This window comes from Panthera uncia, chromosome B1 (assembly GCF_023721935.1).
Source record: "Panthera uncia isolate 11264 chromosome B1, Puncia_PCG_1.0, whole genome shotgun sequence".
NCBI lineage: Eukaryota > Metazoa > Chordata > Mammalia > Carnivora > Felidae > Panthera > Panthera uncia.
The window spans coordinates 143,218,267-143,235,909 of record NC_064811.1 but is presented as its reverse complement, the minus strand read 5'-3'; the positions used below and the strand labels follow the sequence as shown (position 1 = coordinate 143,235,909).

The 17,643-nt window shown below is 35.8% G+C and overlaps 1 protein-coding gene and 1 pseudogene across 5 annotated transcripts in view; one reads left to right on the top strand and one right to left on the bottom strand.

The window, feature by feature from the left end:
* Positions 1–17,643, bottom strand: part of CLCN3 (chloride voltage-gated channel 3) — a 94,475-nt gene that overhangs the window by 41,033 nt on the left and 35,799 nt on the right. The window contains exon 1 of one of the 5 annotated variants that reach the window (XM_049631318.1): positions 13,633–13,929. The exons of 3 other annotated variants lie outside the window; for them this stretch is intronic. In XM_049631318.1, coding sequence (XP_049487275.1) covers positions 13,633–13,711 — 79 coding nt within the window. In that variant the 5' untranslated portion in view covers positions 13,712–13,929. Of the gene's footprint in view, positions 1–13,632; positions 13,930–17,643 lie in introns of those variants that run through there. One more of the 5 variants, XM_049631320.1, reaches the window with a different exon arrangement.
* On the top strand, positions 1,083–1,784 carry LOC125923201 (39S ribosomal protein L30, mitochondrial-like; annotated as a pseudogene).

The following is a 17,643-nucleotide window of genomic DNA, read 5'->3' as shown; positions in this document are numbered from 1 at the left end:
TAAAAGGCAAAATTTCTGTATCACTTAACATACATCCACACAATACATCACCAGCCGCAAGATAAGAATTGTCAAGCTGTTTGTACCACAAAGATGATAAGCAAATGAAGCATGTAGTACTCTAACAGACATAAGCCAGGAAGTAGAAAAGCAGACACCCGTTTTTTATGAGGTAGCAAAAGGTACAGCAACACAATAAAAAAGATTTACATTAACTCTCTGGGTCTTGTCTTTAATGATTTTCAAACAGTCAATCTGCAGAAACTACTCTGACATCTAATTTACAAAACTATGTAGCAATTCAAAATGTCTGAAAACCAGAAATAAAACTTTAAACCAGGGGACCTTGTGAACCAAAGTTTTGTGCTTTGGGGTTTTTAGGTAGTGCCCCTTAGAACTGAGGCTGCTACAGAACATGTTAGCATGAGAATTAGCCAGAGCAGTTTGTGTGCCCAACAGGCTGTTTGTAGGTCAGTCTGTCCCTTCACCTCTATTTGCTTCTACATAACAGAGCAATGGTGTTTGGAAAAAAGCAGATTATAGGCAGAAGTACTGATTGGTATTTTGGTTTTGGGGGAGCCCACAGAAACAGAGTCACTGTTTCCCCTCTGAATTATTTCTAAAAAAAGTCTGGGTCATTCTTGTGACTCCTGCTATCAAATTGGCTTAGATGGTAACAAAGATAGATTTTGGTATGAAAGTAAAATAAAAACTTTTTGCTCAGACAGCAATGACTAGAATATTTCTTTGGCTCTGGTCATGTTAATTAAATGGAATCCCCAGGAAAAGAAAGGCAGACATTTCAATCTGGCTTTAATTTCTCTCCTTTTGTCCTCTTACTCATTACACAGGGCTATTACCGAAAATTGAAAGACATCACACTGAATGTGAAATCAGCATTTTTTTTTTTTTCAATTTAAAGTTTGTAATTGTGGAGTGTTGCACTTGGTGGTCTGTCCTCTGCTCTGCTTCCCTTCATTTTTTAACTACAGAGGTGGGGTCGTCTCCATTTCCAAGACACATTTGCCCCACAGATCTGTCCCCTATTTCTCATATCTCTGAGGAGAGCAGTCATCACATTCATGGCAGGGATTTTGAGCTCAATAGTTCAGAGGCCCCCAGACAAGCTACAAACTGTGACAAAGGGTGTGGAGTCTCTCATTTGTACAGACTGGATTCGTCACACGTGTACCAAGTCAAGAATTCCAGATAAAGTGTTTCAGCCTTCACCTTCAGATAATGAAAAATATGGCGGGAATCTATAGCACCCTCATAAGCTAAATATTGTTACCAGACTAAAAAGTAGAAAAAGATGTCCATATTGGGAAAAAGATATAATAAAGATGCTTGGGTTAGAAAAAGCACATATTCCTCAAGTTCATAACACTAGCCCTTCAGGTAATGCAAAACTGAAAGTGGTTAAACATTTGATAAGAATCAAGTCCCCGAGGTTGCCACAAGGACTTCCAGCAGAGGAGGACATGTATGACACATGCCTCAAGAACACTGGGGAATTAGTAATGTGGTGGCATCTAAACCCTATAGATCAGGAAGCAGTCAAGTCCTAATGCCAGAGCAATTTCATTTTTAAAAACATAAATTATTTTTACTTAAAGAAAGTGTAAGGGGTGCCTGGGTGGCTCCATTGGTTAAGGGTCTGACTTATGGTTTGTCATGATCTCATGGTTTGTGAGTTTGAGCCCTACATCGGGTTCTGTGCTGACAGCTCAGAGCCTGGAACCTGTTTCAGATTCTGTTTCTCCCTCTCTCTCTTTGTCCCTTCCCTGCTCACACTCTCTCTCAAAAAAAAAATAAATAAATTAAAATAAAATAAAAAAAAATTATTTTTAAAGATAGTGTGAAAGTGTTTATTAAAATATATTTTAAATACTAAAAAAAAAAAAGGTTTATAATTGCAAAAGGATTACTAAATAAAATCCAAGAAAAGTTAAATAAGAGTTTAAAGAAGAGTTAATGCCTATCCCTCTCAAACTATTCTGAAACACAGAAAAGGAAGGAAAGCTTTCAGTGTTTCCATTCTGTTAGGCCTGCATTATCCTGGTATCAAAGCCAGGCAAAAACACTACAAAGCAAGAAAATTACAGACCAACGTCCCTGGTGAACATAGATGCATAAAATCAACAAAATATTACCAAACCAAATTCAAACATATATTAAAAGCATGACACACCATGATTAAGTAGACCTTACTCCAGGGATGCAAAGATGGTTCAATATCCACAAATCAAAGTAATATACCACAATAACAAAACTGATAAAAATGATATGATCATCTCAACAAATGCAGAAAAAGCATTTCACAAAATTCAACATTTGTTTATGATAAAAACTCTCAACAAAGTGGGTACAGAGGGAACACACTACAATCTAATAAAGACTAGATAGGACAAAACCAAAGCTAACATCATACTCAATGATGAAAAGCTGAAAGCTTTTCCACCAAGATCAAGAACAAGCTTTGTACGATAATTTGAAATCTGGGATTTCAAACCTCTAGCTTTGTTGCTCTTTCTCAAGATTGCTTTGGCTATTTATTAGTGGTCTTTTGTGGTTCCATACTAATTTCAGGGTTATTTGTCCTACTTCTGTGAAAAATACTATTGTTATTTTGATAGGGATTGCATTGGATCTGTAGATTGCTTTGGGTAGTATAGACATTTTGACAATATTAAGTCTTCCATGAACACATGAATCCATGAGCACTGCATATCTTTCCATGTATTTGAGTTTCTTCAATTTCTTTCTTTAGTGTCTTATAGTTTTCAGAATACAGGTCTTTTACCTCCTTGGTTAAATTTATTCCTGGGGTTTTTTTGTTTTTAAGATGTATTTGTGAATGGGATTGCTTTCTCTTTTTTTTAAGTTTGTTTGTTTATTTATTTATTTATTTATTTATAATTTATTTCGGGAGAGAAAGCATGAGTGAGGGAGGGGCAGGGGGAGAGGGAGAGAGAGAAAGACAGAGAGAGAGAGAGAGAGAGAGAGAGAAAGAGGGAGGGAGAGAAAATGAATGAATGAATGAATCTCAAGCAGGCTCTGCATGGTCAGCATGGAGCCCAATGTGGGGCTCAAACTCATAAATGTGAGATCATGACCTGAGCCGAAATTGTATGCTTAACCAACTGCACCACTAGGGGGGCCCCAAGTTTGTTTATTTTGAGAGAGAGAGTGCACATGCCTGTTTTAACCAGGTTGGGGGGGGAGGGAGAGGTGGGGGGAGGGAGGGAGGGAGGGAGGGAGAGAGGGAGAGAAAGAATGAACCCCAGCAGGTTCCATGCTGTCATCACAGAGCCCAATATGATGGGGCTTGAACTTACAAACCGTGAGAGCACTGAGCCAAAATCAAGAGTGGACACTTAACTTACTGAGCCACCCAGACGCTCCTAAATATTCCTAACACAGCATTTCTTTTTATACAGTTCACTGCAACCTAGATTTGTTTATAAAGTTTAACTTACATATATTAAAATGAGACAAATACAAATAAATTATGTATGCTAATAAAATTTTTATAAGCAACAGCTTATGTGACCCAGCTTTACCTCTCAATTTCATCTTACACGTGAATGAAGCATGTATCTTGTGCAAATTAAAGTACATACTTACATGAATATAATGTGTGTGTGTGTGTGTGTGTGTGTGTGTGTGTGTATAAATTACATCTCTCCCTTTCCTAAAATAATACTTACAGGGTTGGCTAATTAGGAAATTACTATATGGCTTTCCTGAAGTGGTATCTCAAAAGGAATCTATAAGACAAAGAGATTTATGGGATGAAATAAAGGTGGTCAGGCCACATTACCCTGATAATGCCTTTCTTTGAACTCAGTAAAAGCTCTTCTTAGAGTTGCATTTTATTAACACAAAATGACATCATTTACCCTGGACTTCCCATTTCTCAAAGCATAGACTGCTTGCATTTACTTGCCTGTGAAGACTGTAGTAGGGGTGCACCAGAATACCTTTTGAAAACACTAATCAAGGTTCCTTACCCAACACTATTTCCTTGTCGTCTCCACATATTTTTCTTCTACCAACTCAGTGAGACATTTGGAAAAGAATGAAAAAGAAAAGAAATACACAACAGGGAAAGAAATACACAGGAAAAGAAATACACAACAGGGCTTAGAAAACAAGAGTCACTACTGTGGCTTCTCAGTTTCAAATTTAGGCTTTTAAAATCCAGAGAAAAGGAAAAAATTTTAAAGTATCTTTGAGTTATGATAGGTTTCTGGGTTTCTAAAGGCTTAGAGTTTCTGCAATAAGACATGGCCTGAGAAAAGAATAGATGAAGAACCAATCCTACATGACTACAGAGGTTTGCTGGGGAAGCAAGGAGAGGAAGTCGAGTAAACAAGAGTTGTAATAGTTAAACTGGCCACTTTCTTAACCTTTTAACATTCTCCTATAAAGAAAAAATATAGATGACATCATACTAGCCACACTTACTTATAAGCTCTTTATTACTTACCATACTTACCAAAAACTATCTCATATCATTAAATGCATATGCACATCATTTTTAATATACTTCAAATTACTATACTTGTGACATAGTGTAATTTAAACCTCCAGGTTAGTTTGCATTACAAACAGAACATACAGTAAACATGTGAGCCTAATCAGTCATCTTCTTTCCCAATTAATTTTTAAATTTTTAACTTTTTTATTGTTCTTAACATTTTTCCCTAGCTGCATGCCCAGATATTCAAATCAATGACCAGCTGTGTCTCCAAACTTAAAATAACCACATTAACCAGTAGCTGTCCTCAGATTAGGATTATTATTTGTATAATGGTCCCTTATTGACCTAGAAACCCCTTTCCTTTCTTTCTGTAACAGAACCCAATTATTTTTAGGAAACTTCTATTCCTCATTGCATGCAGTCTTGGTGACAGCATCAGTCAAGGTGTCTTCCCCTCCCTAGATCTAAGTTAGACTAATCAACTCTATCTCCTGGAAATGTAAATCTTGAGCAGAGTGCTACAAAAACATTGGGAGTCTATTAATTTCAATGACTTAACTTCAGAAGGATATAGGATAGTTCCTGGTACTTGTATTGTAAGAAAGTATAATCTGAAAGTGGTAGCTCCCAAATTTGAGAAAAAAATTGAAAAACTTTTCTGGAGGTCTGGCTACCAGATACCAATGATTACCCTTCTACTACATAATGGCTGAAAAACAACAGCAAAAAGACTGGAGAAAAGACTGCCTGCTTTTCAGAGTGACCCAGTAGAGAAATTCCATGACCTTTACGCACTGTGACTTTAATGCACTTGTAGATCACAAAGACCTACAGTCATAGTCTAGCTCCGTCACCTATTAGCTGTATAACCTTGCACAACTTGCTTACTAACCTCTTAGAGGTCGGTTTTTTCACCCACTTTTAGGGTACTATGTGTAAACTGGAGATAAATCATGTAAAATAGCTAATAATATATCTGACAAACAAAAAATCAATAAACATGAGCTATTGTTTCTGCTCAAATATTCTGGCATTTAAAACTTCATCATGCTGCATTATATTACTCATTTGTATTACTCATGTGGTGATATTCTTAACCCAAAGATTGACAAAATGACAAAGAAGGGGGGAAAATGTCTTACAAACTTCAACAATAAGCTCTTCTACAATTATATATTGGGCAAAAATCCTGTAGATTTAATAGGTAACTTAATTCACCATGCCCAGCTGGTATGGACACAGAAACAAATTTCTAAAATCAATCTATGGTCAATAACAATCTTTCCATGAAATGGGCATTTTGTTATTCAAATATCACCAACAATATTTCATGGGTCAGCACTAAACACCTCAGTAAACAGGAAAGATTCTCCAATCGATAAACTGTTAACTGGGTTGCAGTTTTCTTGCAAAAATAACTTTATTGATAAGAGAAGTTCCTTGTCTTGTTTATTTTTTCCCCAGATGCAGAACTTTTTAAAATCCATACATCCCTCTGTATACCCCATTAGCAGTCCCTCTCCAATCTTTTCTACCCCTAAGCCCCTAGCAACCACTAATATACTTTGTCTACATGGATTTGCCTATTTGGCATTTCATATAAATGGAATCGTACAATATGTAGTCTTTTGTACTTGGGTTCTTTCATTTAGCATAATGTTTTCAAGGTTCATCCATGTTGCAGCATGTATCTGTACTTCATTACTTATTATTAGTGTTGCATCGTATGGATATACCTCATTTTATCTATCCATTAATCCACTGATGGACCTTTAGATTGTTTCTTCCTTTTGGTTATTATGAAACATGCTTCTATAAACAGTTATATAAAAAAAATTCATACATACCTATGTAAACAAAAATTCATTAACTAATATCTGAAATCTAAGTAAAAAAGTTACTAGCCTTTTTTCAATAAATGATGCTAGGACAACTGGCTATCCACATACAAAAGAATAATAAAGCTGGACCTGTTCCCTCACACCATATATAAAAATTAACTCAAAACAGATCATAGGCCTAAATGTAAGAGCTAAAACTATAAAACTCTTAAAAGAAAACATAGAAGTAAATGCTTGTAACCTCGGGTTAGGCAATCAGTGGCTTTGCAAATAAAACACCCAAGCCCAAGTGACAGAAGAAGTAACAGATAAACTAGACTACATCAGAATTAAAAAAAATCCTTCCCACCTAGAAGCGAGACGCTGTTATATATCTGGTATCTAACAACAACAAAACAATATTTACATTGTTCTTGGCACATTGGACATTGTTCTTGGCACTTCACACATATTAGCTCATTTAATCCTCACAACAACCCCATGAAATAGGTAATACTCCATTTCATAAATTAAAAAACAAAACAGAAAGTTAAAGGATATACCTCAGGTCAAACACATACTAAGTAGTTAACAGGGATTCAAATTTAAGCAGTTTGATTCCAAAGGCATTTCTTACCACTATGTAACACTGCCTAAAAATAGTTGTATGGTTAGTTTGGCTGCATATGTATAAGATAATGTGGACACACTTCTGAGGAGGTTAAGGACTCTTAGGTAGTGCCTTCTCCCAAAACACTTATGCACGTTGCACTTTGCTTTCAGACAATACAATCCTACCCTTCACCATTTTTATCCCTCTTTGTCTCTGGTTACAGACAACTTGTCCTGTATTACTTAAAATGCTGAAATGAAAAACTGTTGCAATAGCAATCATGGGCACTTCTCTGCTACCACCACTCATGTCCCTATGCTTTAGCAGGGGTCTACGACAATAACACATCCCATTCTCATTGTCAGGTTGCTCCAGATTCATTTTAAGGCCTTAGGAAGCCTACCTTTACCCCAGGGAGAGCTAACTGCCTCTCCCGGTATATACTTAGAAACTGGTCTTCAAACTTTTTTGACTGTGGCCCACAGCAAGAAACATCTCTCACTGACATAATGAGAAGTGTTCCCAAGTAAAACCAAAGTTTAGTATACTTACTTTGTGGAAAACAAATACAATCATACTTTACTTTCTATTTTCCTTTTCTTTTACTGGTCACAACACAGTTGATTTCATGACCACATATTAAAATGTGCAATTTGACAAACACTGAACTAAAATACAGACGTTAATAAAATTACACCTGAAACTGAGCTTAATTGTAAATTTCAGTCACATATGGTCAGCAGCCTAAAGTCTCTTCTCAAAGGGGAATAGCCAAATAATAGTTTTGGATGAAAAAGTAGGCATATATTTATTTACTAAGATTATCATTATCTCTAGAGTCAATCTCAAAGATGTGGGAGCTGTCATCCCTGGCATTTGTAGTCATAATGCAGACTACTGTCCTATCATACAAACAAAACATACACACTTTTTATTAATTATGAAAGAAGGCAGCAGAAATCCAAAATTCTACATATTCTGACTATCCAGTTTCTTCTGTATATTAAGTACAGGAAGTCTAGTCCTCATTGTGCCTTTTTTTTCCTTCCCTCTGTGACCCTACTGATAAGAAATGGTCATCCTGGTGAGGGAGGGGAAAGTAAATGTAAGTTGATAGTGGAAGTTCCAGAATGTTAGCAGACTCCCACATGAAAGATTAAAAAGGTAATGGCAAGCACAGTACTAAGTTCTTAGTAGTTGGTCAATTAAATGCCTGCTAGATAAATGAATAAAGTATATGCTCTTGATATTTGTTCTGCCATCCACGGTCATATTTATTTGTGATCTATTTAAACTACAAAGATTTGGTAATTAAAACCAAATTCTAGGGGTGCCTGGGTGACTTAGTCGGTTAGGCGTCCAACTTCGGCTCAGGTCATGATCTCGCGGTCAGTGAGTTCGAGCCCGTGTCGGGCTCTGTGCTGACAGCTCAGAGCCTGGAGCCTGTTTCGGATTCTGTGTCTCCCTCTCTCTCTCTGATCCTCCCCCGTTCATGCTCTGTCTCTCTCTGTCTCAAAAATAAATAAACATTAAAAAAAAAAATTAAAAAAAAAATTCTAAAGCTGAACAAAGTAAGCAGCAATGCTGAATCCATTACCCAATTCACTGTTTTCTCCTCTGTTCCATTGTCATCCCAAAGTAAAAAGTCACATCCTTACATAGAGATGATAAAGTGGATATTAAGACAAATGTATAATTGGAAACAAATTCCATGTTCATTTATTATCTATGAATGTAAGATAATTTGTACATTACATAAATAAAAAGATTTATGAAATCTGCTTTCTTAAATGGCAAGACGAGTAAACAGAAAATTAATCTTTTTGATTTAATTAAGGTTGTAATGGACTACAAAAACTTACAAATTAAACATGTTTATTTAAAAAAATTTTTTTAATATAACTTAAACCACCAGTCTCCTGTGGCTTTGTGTAGGCACAAAGCAGAGACCTCAATGCCAGGAAAATAGCCAAAATTATAAACCTAATCTATGTGGCAGGAGATCTGCTCACATTTTGAAATCTTGACACACAAAGCATTTCTGACTTAATGACAAGCCATGAGATATTAAAGTGTCAGTTATTTTTAGAAAATAGAGCTAAAGATAGTAATATGAACCAGATTTTATTGAAGGTTTTAAATTCAGATACTGTAAGCAAAATAAATTTAAAGATTAGGCTTTGTTTTGGGGCACCTGGGTGGCTCAGTTGGTTAAGCGTCTGACTCTTGATTTTGGCTTAGGTCATGATCTCCTGGTTCGGGGAGTTCAAGAGTTTGAGCCCGTGGAAAGTGCTTGGCATTCTCTCTCCCCTTCTCTCTCTGCCCCTCCCCCTCTCCCCTGCTCGGGTGCTCACTCTCAAAATAAGTAAATAGACTTTAAAAGAAAAAAAAAAGATGGGCTTTGTTTTTATACTGTTGTTTTAGAATACAAAGAGTTTCTGACATCAAATAAAGAATATTTGTTCTTTTAATTTACACTTATTAGATGAATTAATTTGTAGGAAGAGATTTAATTTTCTAGCTGGCTAAAAGAAGTAATGGAAGTATAGTAAGGATCTGGATCCTAAAATCATTTTACAAAGAGCCCCAGGGCAGTAAAAAATACCATCTAACACCTGGAATTCCAAATCATGTGTAAAAACAGCTAACTAATCATGCTTTTTGGAGGAAGTAAAAATGATCAAACTCATATATTATAATAGTATATATAAAAGTAACAAAAAGCCTTACTCAAATACATTTCTGAGCTAATGAATATCAAGAAATAATTTCAGGTAGAAACTAAGACCCCCAATTTTTATTTTAGGCCCCACTCTTTGAGCTTTAAGATTATTATTAGTCTGGCATTCAAGCTCTCCGAGGCTCTGGCACTCTTCTGCCTAGCTATACTACCCCCTTTACTGACCCACTGATAAAACAAAACTTATCAGGGAACAACATACTAGGCAATTTACACCCATTAGAGCATTTATTCATTCTATCCTCTCTACTAGGAATGTCGTATCAAATTCTCATGGGTACTTGAAAACTTGGCCTACTTTGATAGCACTTGTCAAAACAGACTGATCTCTTCCTCCCCTAAAATCCCACAAACCATGTACTTTATTCCATTCACTAGAAATGCATTAATTTCCTTGGGGTTTGTTTCTTTGTTTTTAAACTTGGGAAGTTTTCTTATGACCATGCCAGGCTCCAAATGGCAAGTATTACAGAGATATACATAGTGAGAGGCAATATTTCCTCATATTTGAGAGTACGAACCAAATCATCTGGATTGAATCCTGACTTCTCTTTCTTATTTCTTTACCTCAGTCTTGTCAACAGGAAAATGGGGATTATAACAGTACCCAAGTGACAAGTCTGTGATGAGGATTAAAGAATTTGTTACATGTGAATGAACTGATATACCTAAAGCACCTACAAAAGTATCTGGCAAACAGTAAATTCTATACTAAGTATTAGCTATTATTAATATTACTATTACTACCACCATCATTCTCCACAGCACCTGGTAGTGCTATATATATACACGCAAGAACTCAATAAATAATTGAATGAAACAATTAATATTCAAATAAGTTTTAAAGGTCCCTCATAGAGTAAAAGGAGGCTCAAGGCCCAAAAGATAAAATCCAAAAGAAAGGCCTGGTAGATTTCAGAGAAGAATTCAACTCACCAAACTACTTAGACTTCATGAACAAATTAAGAAAAAGTCAAAGTATTGGGGCGCCTGGGGGCTCAGACAGTGAAGCATCCGACAGGCTCAGGTCATGATCTCACAGTTCATGAGTTCGAGCCCCCCCCCCCCCCACGGGCTCTGTGCTGACAGCTGGGAGCCTGCTTTTGATTTTCTCTCTCTCTCTGCCCCTCCCCTCTTGTACCCTCTCACCCCCCCTCTCGAAAATAAATATTTTTTTAAAAGAAAAAGAAAAGGTCAAAGTATTGAAAAACTAACAATTCAAATGAACCAAGTTTTTTATTTTTTTTTTCCTGATAAAAATAGAAGAGACATTTTATGAAAAAACTTGATAGTTTTTGTATAGGAAATTTTCTGTATAGGAAATTTATCTTAAAAATGGCTATTTCTAAAATGCCATCTTAATTTCTAATCTATCAACAATATGTTAATTCTATGTTTAATCTACTTACATTTCCAGTCTCTATATTACCAACTAAGGAAGCTTCATCAGTTACCATCTCACCTTGAAAAGTAGAACTGAATTTTATTTACTCCACAAAGGTAATCCCTAACTCTAGCACTCAGATTCAGTTACAGATTCATGTTTACTTTATTAATATCCTTCACAATGTTATATTTTGATTATCTGCCTCTTCATTCTTTACCAGCCTAAAGAGATATTTTTTTTTTTATTTAAAAAAAATTTTTTTTAACGTTTTATTTATTTTTGAGACAGAGACAGAACATGAATGGGGGAGGGGCAGAGAGAGAGGGAGACACAGAATCGGAAGCAGGCTCCAGGCTCTGAGCCATCAGCCCAGAGCCCGAAGCGGGGCTCGAACTCACGGCGCGCGAGATCGTGACCTGAGCTGAATGAAGTCGGACGCTTAACCGACTGAGCCACCCAGGCGCCCCAAGACATATTTCTAGTCATTGTAATTTTGTCTTCACAGGAAAGCTAATTCAGTTTTCTTCATTTATGCTAGCTGCCTGTTTCTACATCTCCAGTTCCTTTGTGTTGACCCATGGCTACAATAGGTCATAAATTATAGGAAAACAAATAACCTCTTATCCATAAATATCAGGATGCCACAGTATAGTCAAGTGAGCCTAATAACTGACTGAACAATGTTACTTTCAAACAACACTGGCTTATTAGAGCAAGTCTCATCAAGGGATAAGGAACCTATCTGGGCTGACAAGAGGGTGCCTGATTTAGACCTTAAGCAAGATTCCTAAAAGACTATATATGAAAATAGAAGAGAAACAAAAAGCTTATGTTTTTAGCAATAACCACATCAATAACCATGCTTTACTCTCACATAAGCTTTGGCTAATTTCTTATTATTTGCATATCTCATACAGAGATGAAGTCCATCATAAGTTCAGTCAAAGACTGTCAAGCTTAACACTGGGAATTTAAATTTCCCAAGCCCAGGTTTTCTGGTTTATCATCATCAGCAAACAGATGTTGTAATAGCTCAGAGAAAACACAGTTTGTCTTGTTTTACAGTTTAATTACTGATTAGCAAATACCATGACATTTGAACAGTCACCATTCATTCACATTGCTTCCTGTTTAAAGAAATCCTTACCAGAAGAGGGATGACAAAAACATAGGAAAAAGGAGAGTTTATGAACACATTAAAAATTGGGGGGGGGGGGGGGGGGGGAACTTCTGGGTGGTAGGATTGAGAAATTCTTATTTTCTTTTTTATGCTTTCAGATATTCCCCCCCAAATTAAAATATGTATACATATATATGTATACAATTTTATGGAAAACAACTTTGTAAGAGAAAGTATACCATATGTTAACATGATCTTCATATAGTTTTTCTCAAAATCTAAAAAGTTAGCTTTTACTAACAGAATACAACAATATATTCAATGTTACAACTGTTCAGAGCCTAAAATAGTGTCTAGTTGACACAATACAACCAATAAATATTTGTTGACTATCTTAACATTTTCTAATCCTAATGGAACTTCTTACTAAAAAAAAGAAAGTATTACCAGAATACAAACTGTATTTTAATTAAAACAGGTGAAATAAGCTCAGGAAAATCATAACTTCCTTATTTGCTTCATAAATAAAAGTTTGGATTAACCCATAATGAGCTTATAATATCTCATACAGTAATTCCAATTAATGTGACTCATAAATGAAATCATCTAGCTAAGAGATTTTTCTTAAGGTTCAATTCTTTTCTAGAACTACTACCAACCAGTCTAATTTTAGAATAGTTTAAGAAAAAATTTAAAAGGACAGTTTTATTAACATGTAAATCAGTTTTACGAAGACCCAGGCAGTGCCTGCCAAAAGATTTACATGAATGCTGGGTGCTTTTCTGGTTTTTATAAACTAGTGACTATTATATTTTCTGATGTGTAACAATACCCTAAATGTTTTTATAATATCAATTTTTATAAAATACCCGTAGGCGACAATGCAGTTAATGTTAATCAGCTGAAATATATATTAAATGAAAAATATTAGTATATAAAAATTTGTTCATCTTTATTGCCATCTTAAGGTGTTCTAAAATGCAGAGAGAGCTTTTACTATAAATTTACTTTGTTGTGGCAAAATCTACATGGTAACTGGCAGCAGCTGAAACATACAGGTGCACAGACACACACTCGATTTCTCTGTGTAAATTAAAGGAAACACATAAGTTTTCCAAAGGGAAGAAAAACATTACTTTTTAGGTGCTAACATGACTCCAGTTAGCTATAAAAGCGGATTAATGCATTTTCGCAGTTAAACAGAGAGAGGATTTTCACACAGAAGATGGAGTCGGAGTCCCAGTCCGATGTGCTCTGAAGCAGTACTAATCTGCACAGAGAAAACAATCAGGGACGACTACAGAGCCATTCAGAAGGCTGCATTTGCTCCTCACTAACATTCCAGGGCAACTAAACAACACGCTACAATATATAAAGGACATTCCAAAACCTGTTTAAACTACAGAACCACCCAGCCACATGCAAAACATACCAACAGAGGATTCACAGCAAGGGGATGGTATTACCTCTTTTATGTAATTCCCTCAAGGGAATACAGTCTCCTCCCCCGTCATAAGGCAAATAGGGATCGGAAGAAGCATCCATGATTAGAATTTTTATAAAGAAGAAGAAAAAGAAAAAGAAAAGCTCGCTAGCTTAAGAAAACACTGGCATTTTTTCCACCCCTGCACCAGCAGGCGAGGGAGATGCCATATTTGATGAGGGTTAGAACTGTATGTAGTTCGACTCGCTGAAGCAACTGGGTTCTTCCACAGTGGATGATGTCATCAAAGGGAAATTATTGCAGCCTGGTTGCTAGTGGCTACAATCTAGCAAGGCTTAGAGGCGGAACAGCCTTCTTAATCAGGTCCTGCTACGTATGATGATGACTAAGCTCCAAGTGTAACAGACAAAACTGGTTTGAGAATTTTAAAGCTCTCACCATGCAGCTTCTAGAACATCAGTGGCAACTATAGTAAAACAATAGAAACATTATTTCGTTTTCATCTTAAAATAAATATAAGGGAAACCAAATATTTAATATAGAGATGTGAAAGGGAAATACTGGATGTAGACAATGCCTCTTTTCAATTCTAATGTAGAAAAATGAGAGAAACACACTAGTAAGATTGCAATACTTTATAATATAAATGTATTAATTTTTATGTACATACCAAAGCCTTCAAGAGACTTTGTTTTAAAAGTCTATTCTTAATTATCTAAACTGTACTACAGACCTCTATTGTGGATTAAAAATTTAGTAACTGAACAGCTGAAGTGTTTTATCTCACTAATCCCCTCCAGCAGCCTCTTGTTTCCTTCCTTCAAGGAACTAGCTAATAAGACATTCTAGCTTTTGAGTAGAAAACATACCAAATAACTTAGCTATTATTTGTGGAAACTACGCAAAAAGATTTACTAGATAGGAATTTTTCTCTTTCTTCCTACTTTTCCTACCTCACAAAGATTTGTGCTTCAAAAAAAGGCTTAGTAAAATGTGTCTCTAAAATGTATTCCGATTGTCTCTTTGCTAAAAATTTTCATGGGATTCAGAAATAAAAGTAACTCTTCGTTTCAAACTGTCATTCCAAAATAAAAAAGCTGATGCTCGTTTAATATGAGTTTACATTTTTACAGCTCTCTCTGAGGTGATTCCTCTAGACTAAGAGATTCTCCTGAAGTAGCTATGTTGCTGCAGTGCCCCTAAATAAACATGTGCTGTCGATGAGAACAATTCCACACAACGAAGAGGTTCTGTAAAATTTATTTTCCTAAGTATTGAATGAGCCAACCTTTAAGGTCCACTCCTAGTCAAGACATTTATATGAGAAATGGGTTTAGAGAAGGAAAAAAACGACTCAGATGGCAGTAAAGAGAAGGGACTAATTCTATTTGTCCAGTACATTAAGTTATTCAAGATCCTTTTTAAAATTAGGTTAAAGTTTTATATTTCAAAAAGTATGAACCTCAGAAAGCTAGCTCTTCTTATAAAAGCTTACCTGAGATTTAGGAAAAAGGAATATGGGAAAGGCATATAGTCTAGAATAAAGACTACACTAGGAATATCTATCTAATTCTGATTACAACTATTAACATTTATCATAAGACTGTGGGTCTTTTTTTGTTTTGTGTATTTTTCAAATTCTCCTAGATTTTTTTTTAAGCAAGGAAAGCTTTGACAAAGAGCTGACTTTACTAAATTAACCAATGTAAGTTTCTTCCTCCGTGGTCTTTTGGTATGTATATTCTACTATTATAAGACTTTAAAAATATATATATATATGCTATACAGCATTTATGAATAACTTAGTTTTTATGATATTCTTCTACACCTTTCAGAGAAAATGAAAATTTATCTGTAAGTTTTCCTGGTATTTGTAGGCACTCTCTTAACTTGTTTTTCCTGATTGACAACTTGGTCTAAAAGGAAAAGTGAAAATTATAACTAGCTAGCAATAACTAGAGGAGGAAGAATACCTTCCCTATAAAATATATTGACCATGTTGCATAAGTAAAAGTTTTGTAGCATAAATATAGTCTCAACTGTTTTTAAAGAACAAAACTTATGTATATCTAACACATAACTGTATTTGTATAGAGTGAAGTCTAGAATGAGAAATTGTATTTGTATAGCGTTAAGTCTAGAATGAGACACGCCAAACTCTTAGTAATTGTTATTACTGAGGAAGGAAAGAGACAGAAGTGGGGGAGGTTAATGGTACATTTGGTTTTTACTATATATAGTTCCACACGGTTTTACTTTTTAGACAAATATATTACTTATTACTGAAATTTTTAATAATTATACTACTTTTGTAATAATAAATCTGAAAGCTGAAAAAATTTTCAAAAGTAATCAAATCTCATGCTTAAGAGACCCATGGCTGCCACTTTTGCTTAAAAGAATGACTACTCAAGCTAAAGTGCTTTTCAACTGTACTTTAGAAAAGGACAAAGTAGATGGGAAGGTGTGGCAAAAGAGGACTTTGACACAGAGTCGGTTATTGTCAGTTTAAGAAACTGAATTACAGTTAGCATGGAGCTCAAGTGGAAAGAGAAGAAAAGACAAATTTAAGAATTCGAAGGCACAACTGGGGTGGGGGGGGGGGGGGGGGGAGTTCCATAAGGGGACAATGCTCCAGATGGAACCTCTGAAGAATAAACACACTAAAATGGTAGCACAAAAATGAACTTAAAAATTCAGAAGGGGAAGATATTTCTACTCCCAAATGCACCCTCAATTCTAACCTCAGCCTTGATGTGGGATTCTAGATAAACCACAACCTCTCTGAGATGTGTAAATCAGGGAGGCAGAATAGATGACTATGGTATTCTAACCATACATATATAACTACATATATATTTGACTATAGTACTACAATGTTCAATCTTTAAGTCCCTTCTAACATATATGATCCAAGAAATCTTCAACATTAGATTTATAGTCAGGAAAAATATAGTCAGGAAAAAAAAAAAAAAAAAAAGGGAAGTGGGGAGACCTATACAGAATTAAAACAATAGGTGCCTGGGTGGCTCAGTTGGTTGAAAAGGCAACACTTGATTTTGGCTCAGGTCACGATCCCAGGGTTCTGAGATCAAGCCCTGCAGCGGACTCCACGTTGGGTGTGGAACCTGCTTAAAATTCTCTTCCTCTCTCTCCTTCTGCCCCTCTCCTCCCTTGCATGCTTCTCTTTCTCTTTCTCTAGAAGTAAAAAAAAAAAAAAAAAAATACAGGTGCATGGGTGGCTCAGTCAGGTGAGCATCCAACTCTTGATTTTGGCTCAGGTCATGGTCTACGGCTTATGAGACTGACCCCATGTAGGGCTCTGCACTGATGGCATGGAGTCTGCTTGGGATTCTCTCTCCTCTCTCTCTGTGGCCCTCCCCTGAACGCTCCCCCCCACCTCGAAATAAATAAATAAATTTTTTAAAAAATAAAATTAAATAATAAAAAAACAAGTATTAACAGATAAATCAATTTCAAAGTACAAATTTTTATGAAACAACAGAAGAAATGAGAAATAAGCAAGATATGTGATTTTAAGCAACTATATTTTAGATGTAATAATGATGAGGGAGCCAAAGAAGCTGAGGGCAAAGCACAAGTTAACCACCTTCCCCCCACCCTTCCACCCGGGCCCCAACCCCCAGGTAGGATATATGTGATATTCCTCAGGCACTCCAGGCTGCCCAAGAACAAAGGAAAAAGAAAAATAAATGGTTAACTGATAGAGATTACAGTCAAGCAGGACAGAAGTTTCCATCAGTTTGCAAAGATTTTAATGATTTACAAGAAAAAAAGGCAATACCCAGAAGCCTACAGACTCAGTTTCCTGCAGCCCTAACATCACCCTCCCCTCCACAGTGATGTGGGGAAAAAAGACAAGAAGAAAATGTAGATAAAATAAATTCTTTATAACCTATAGCCCATTGACAAATACTTGAGATAGGCAGAGTAAAACATTCCTCCAGGAACTTCCTATTGTCCTTATGTTAATGTTTTGCTAGAAGGAAAAATAACTTGAGCTCAACAATAG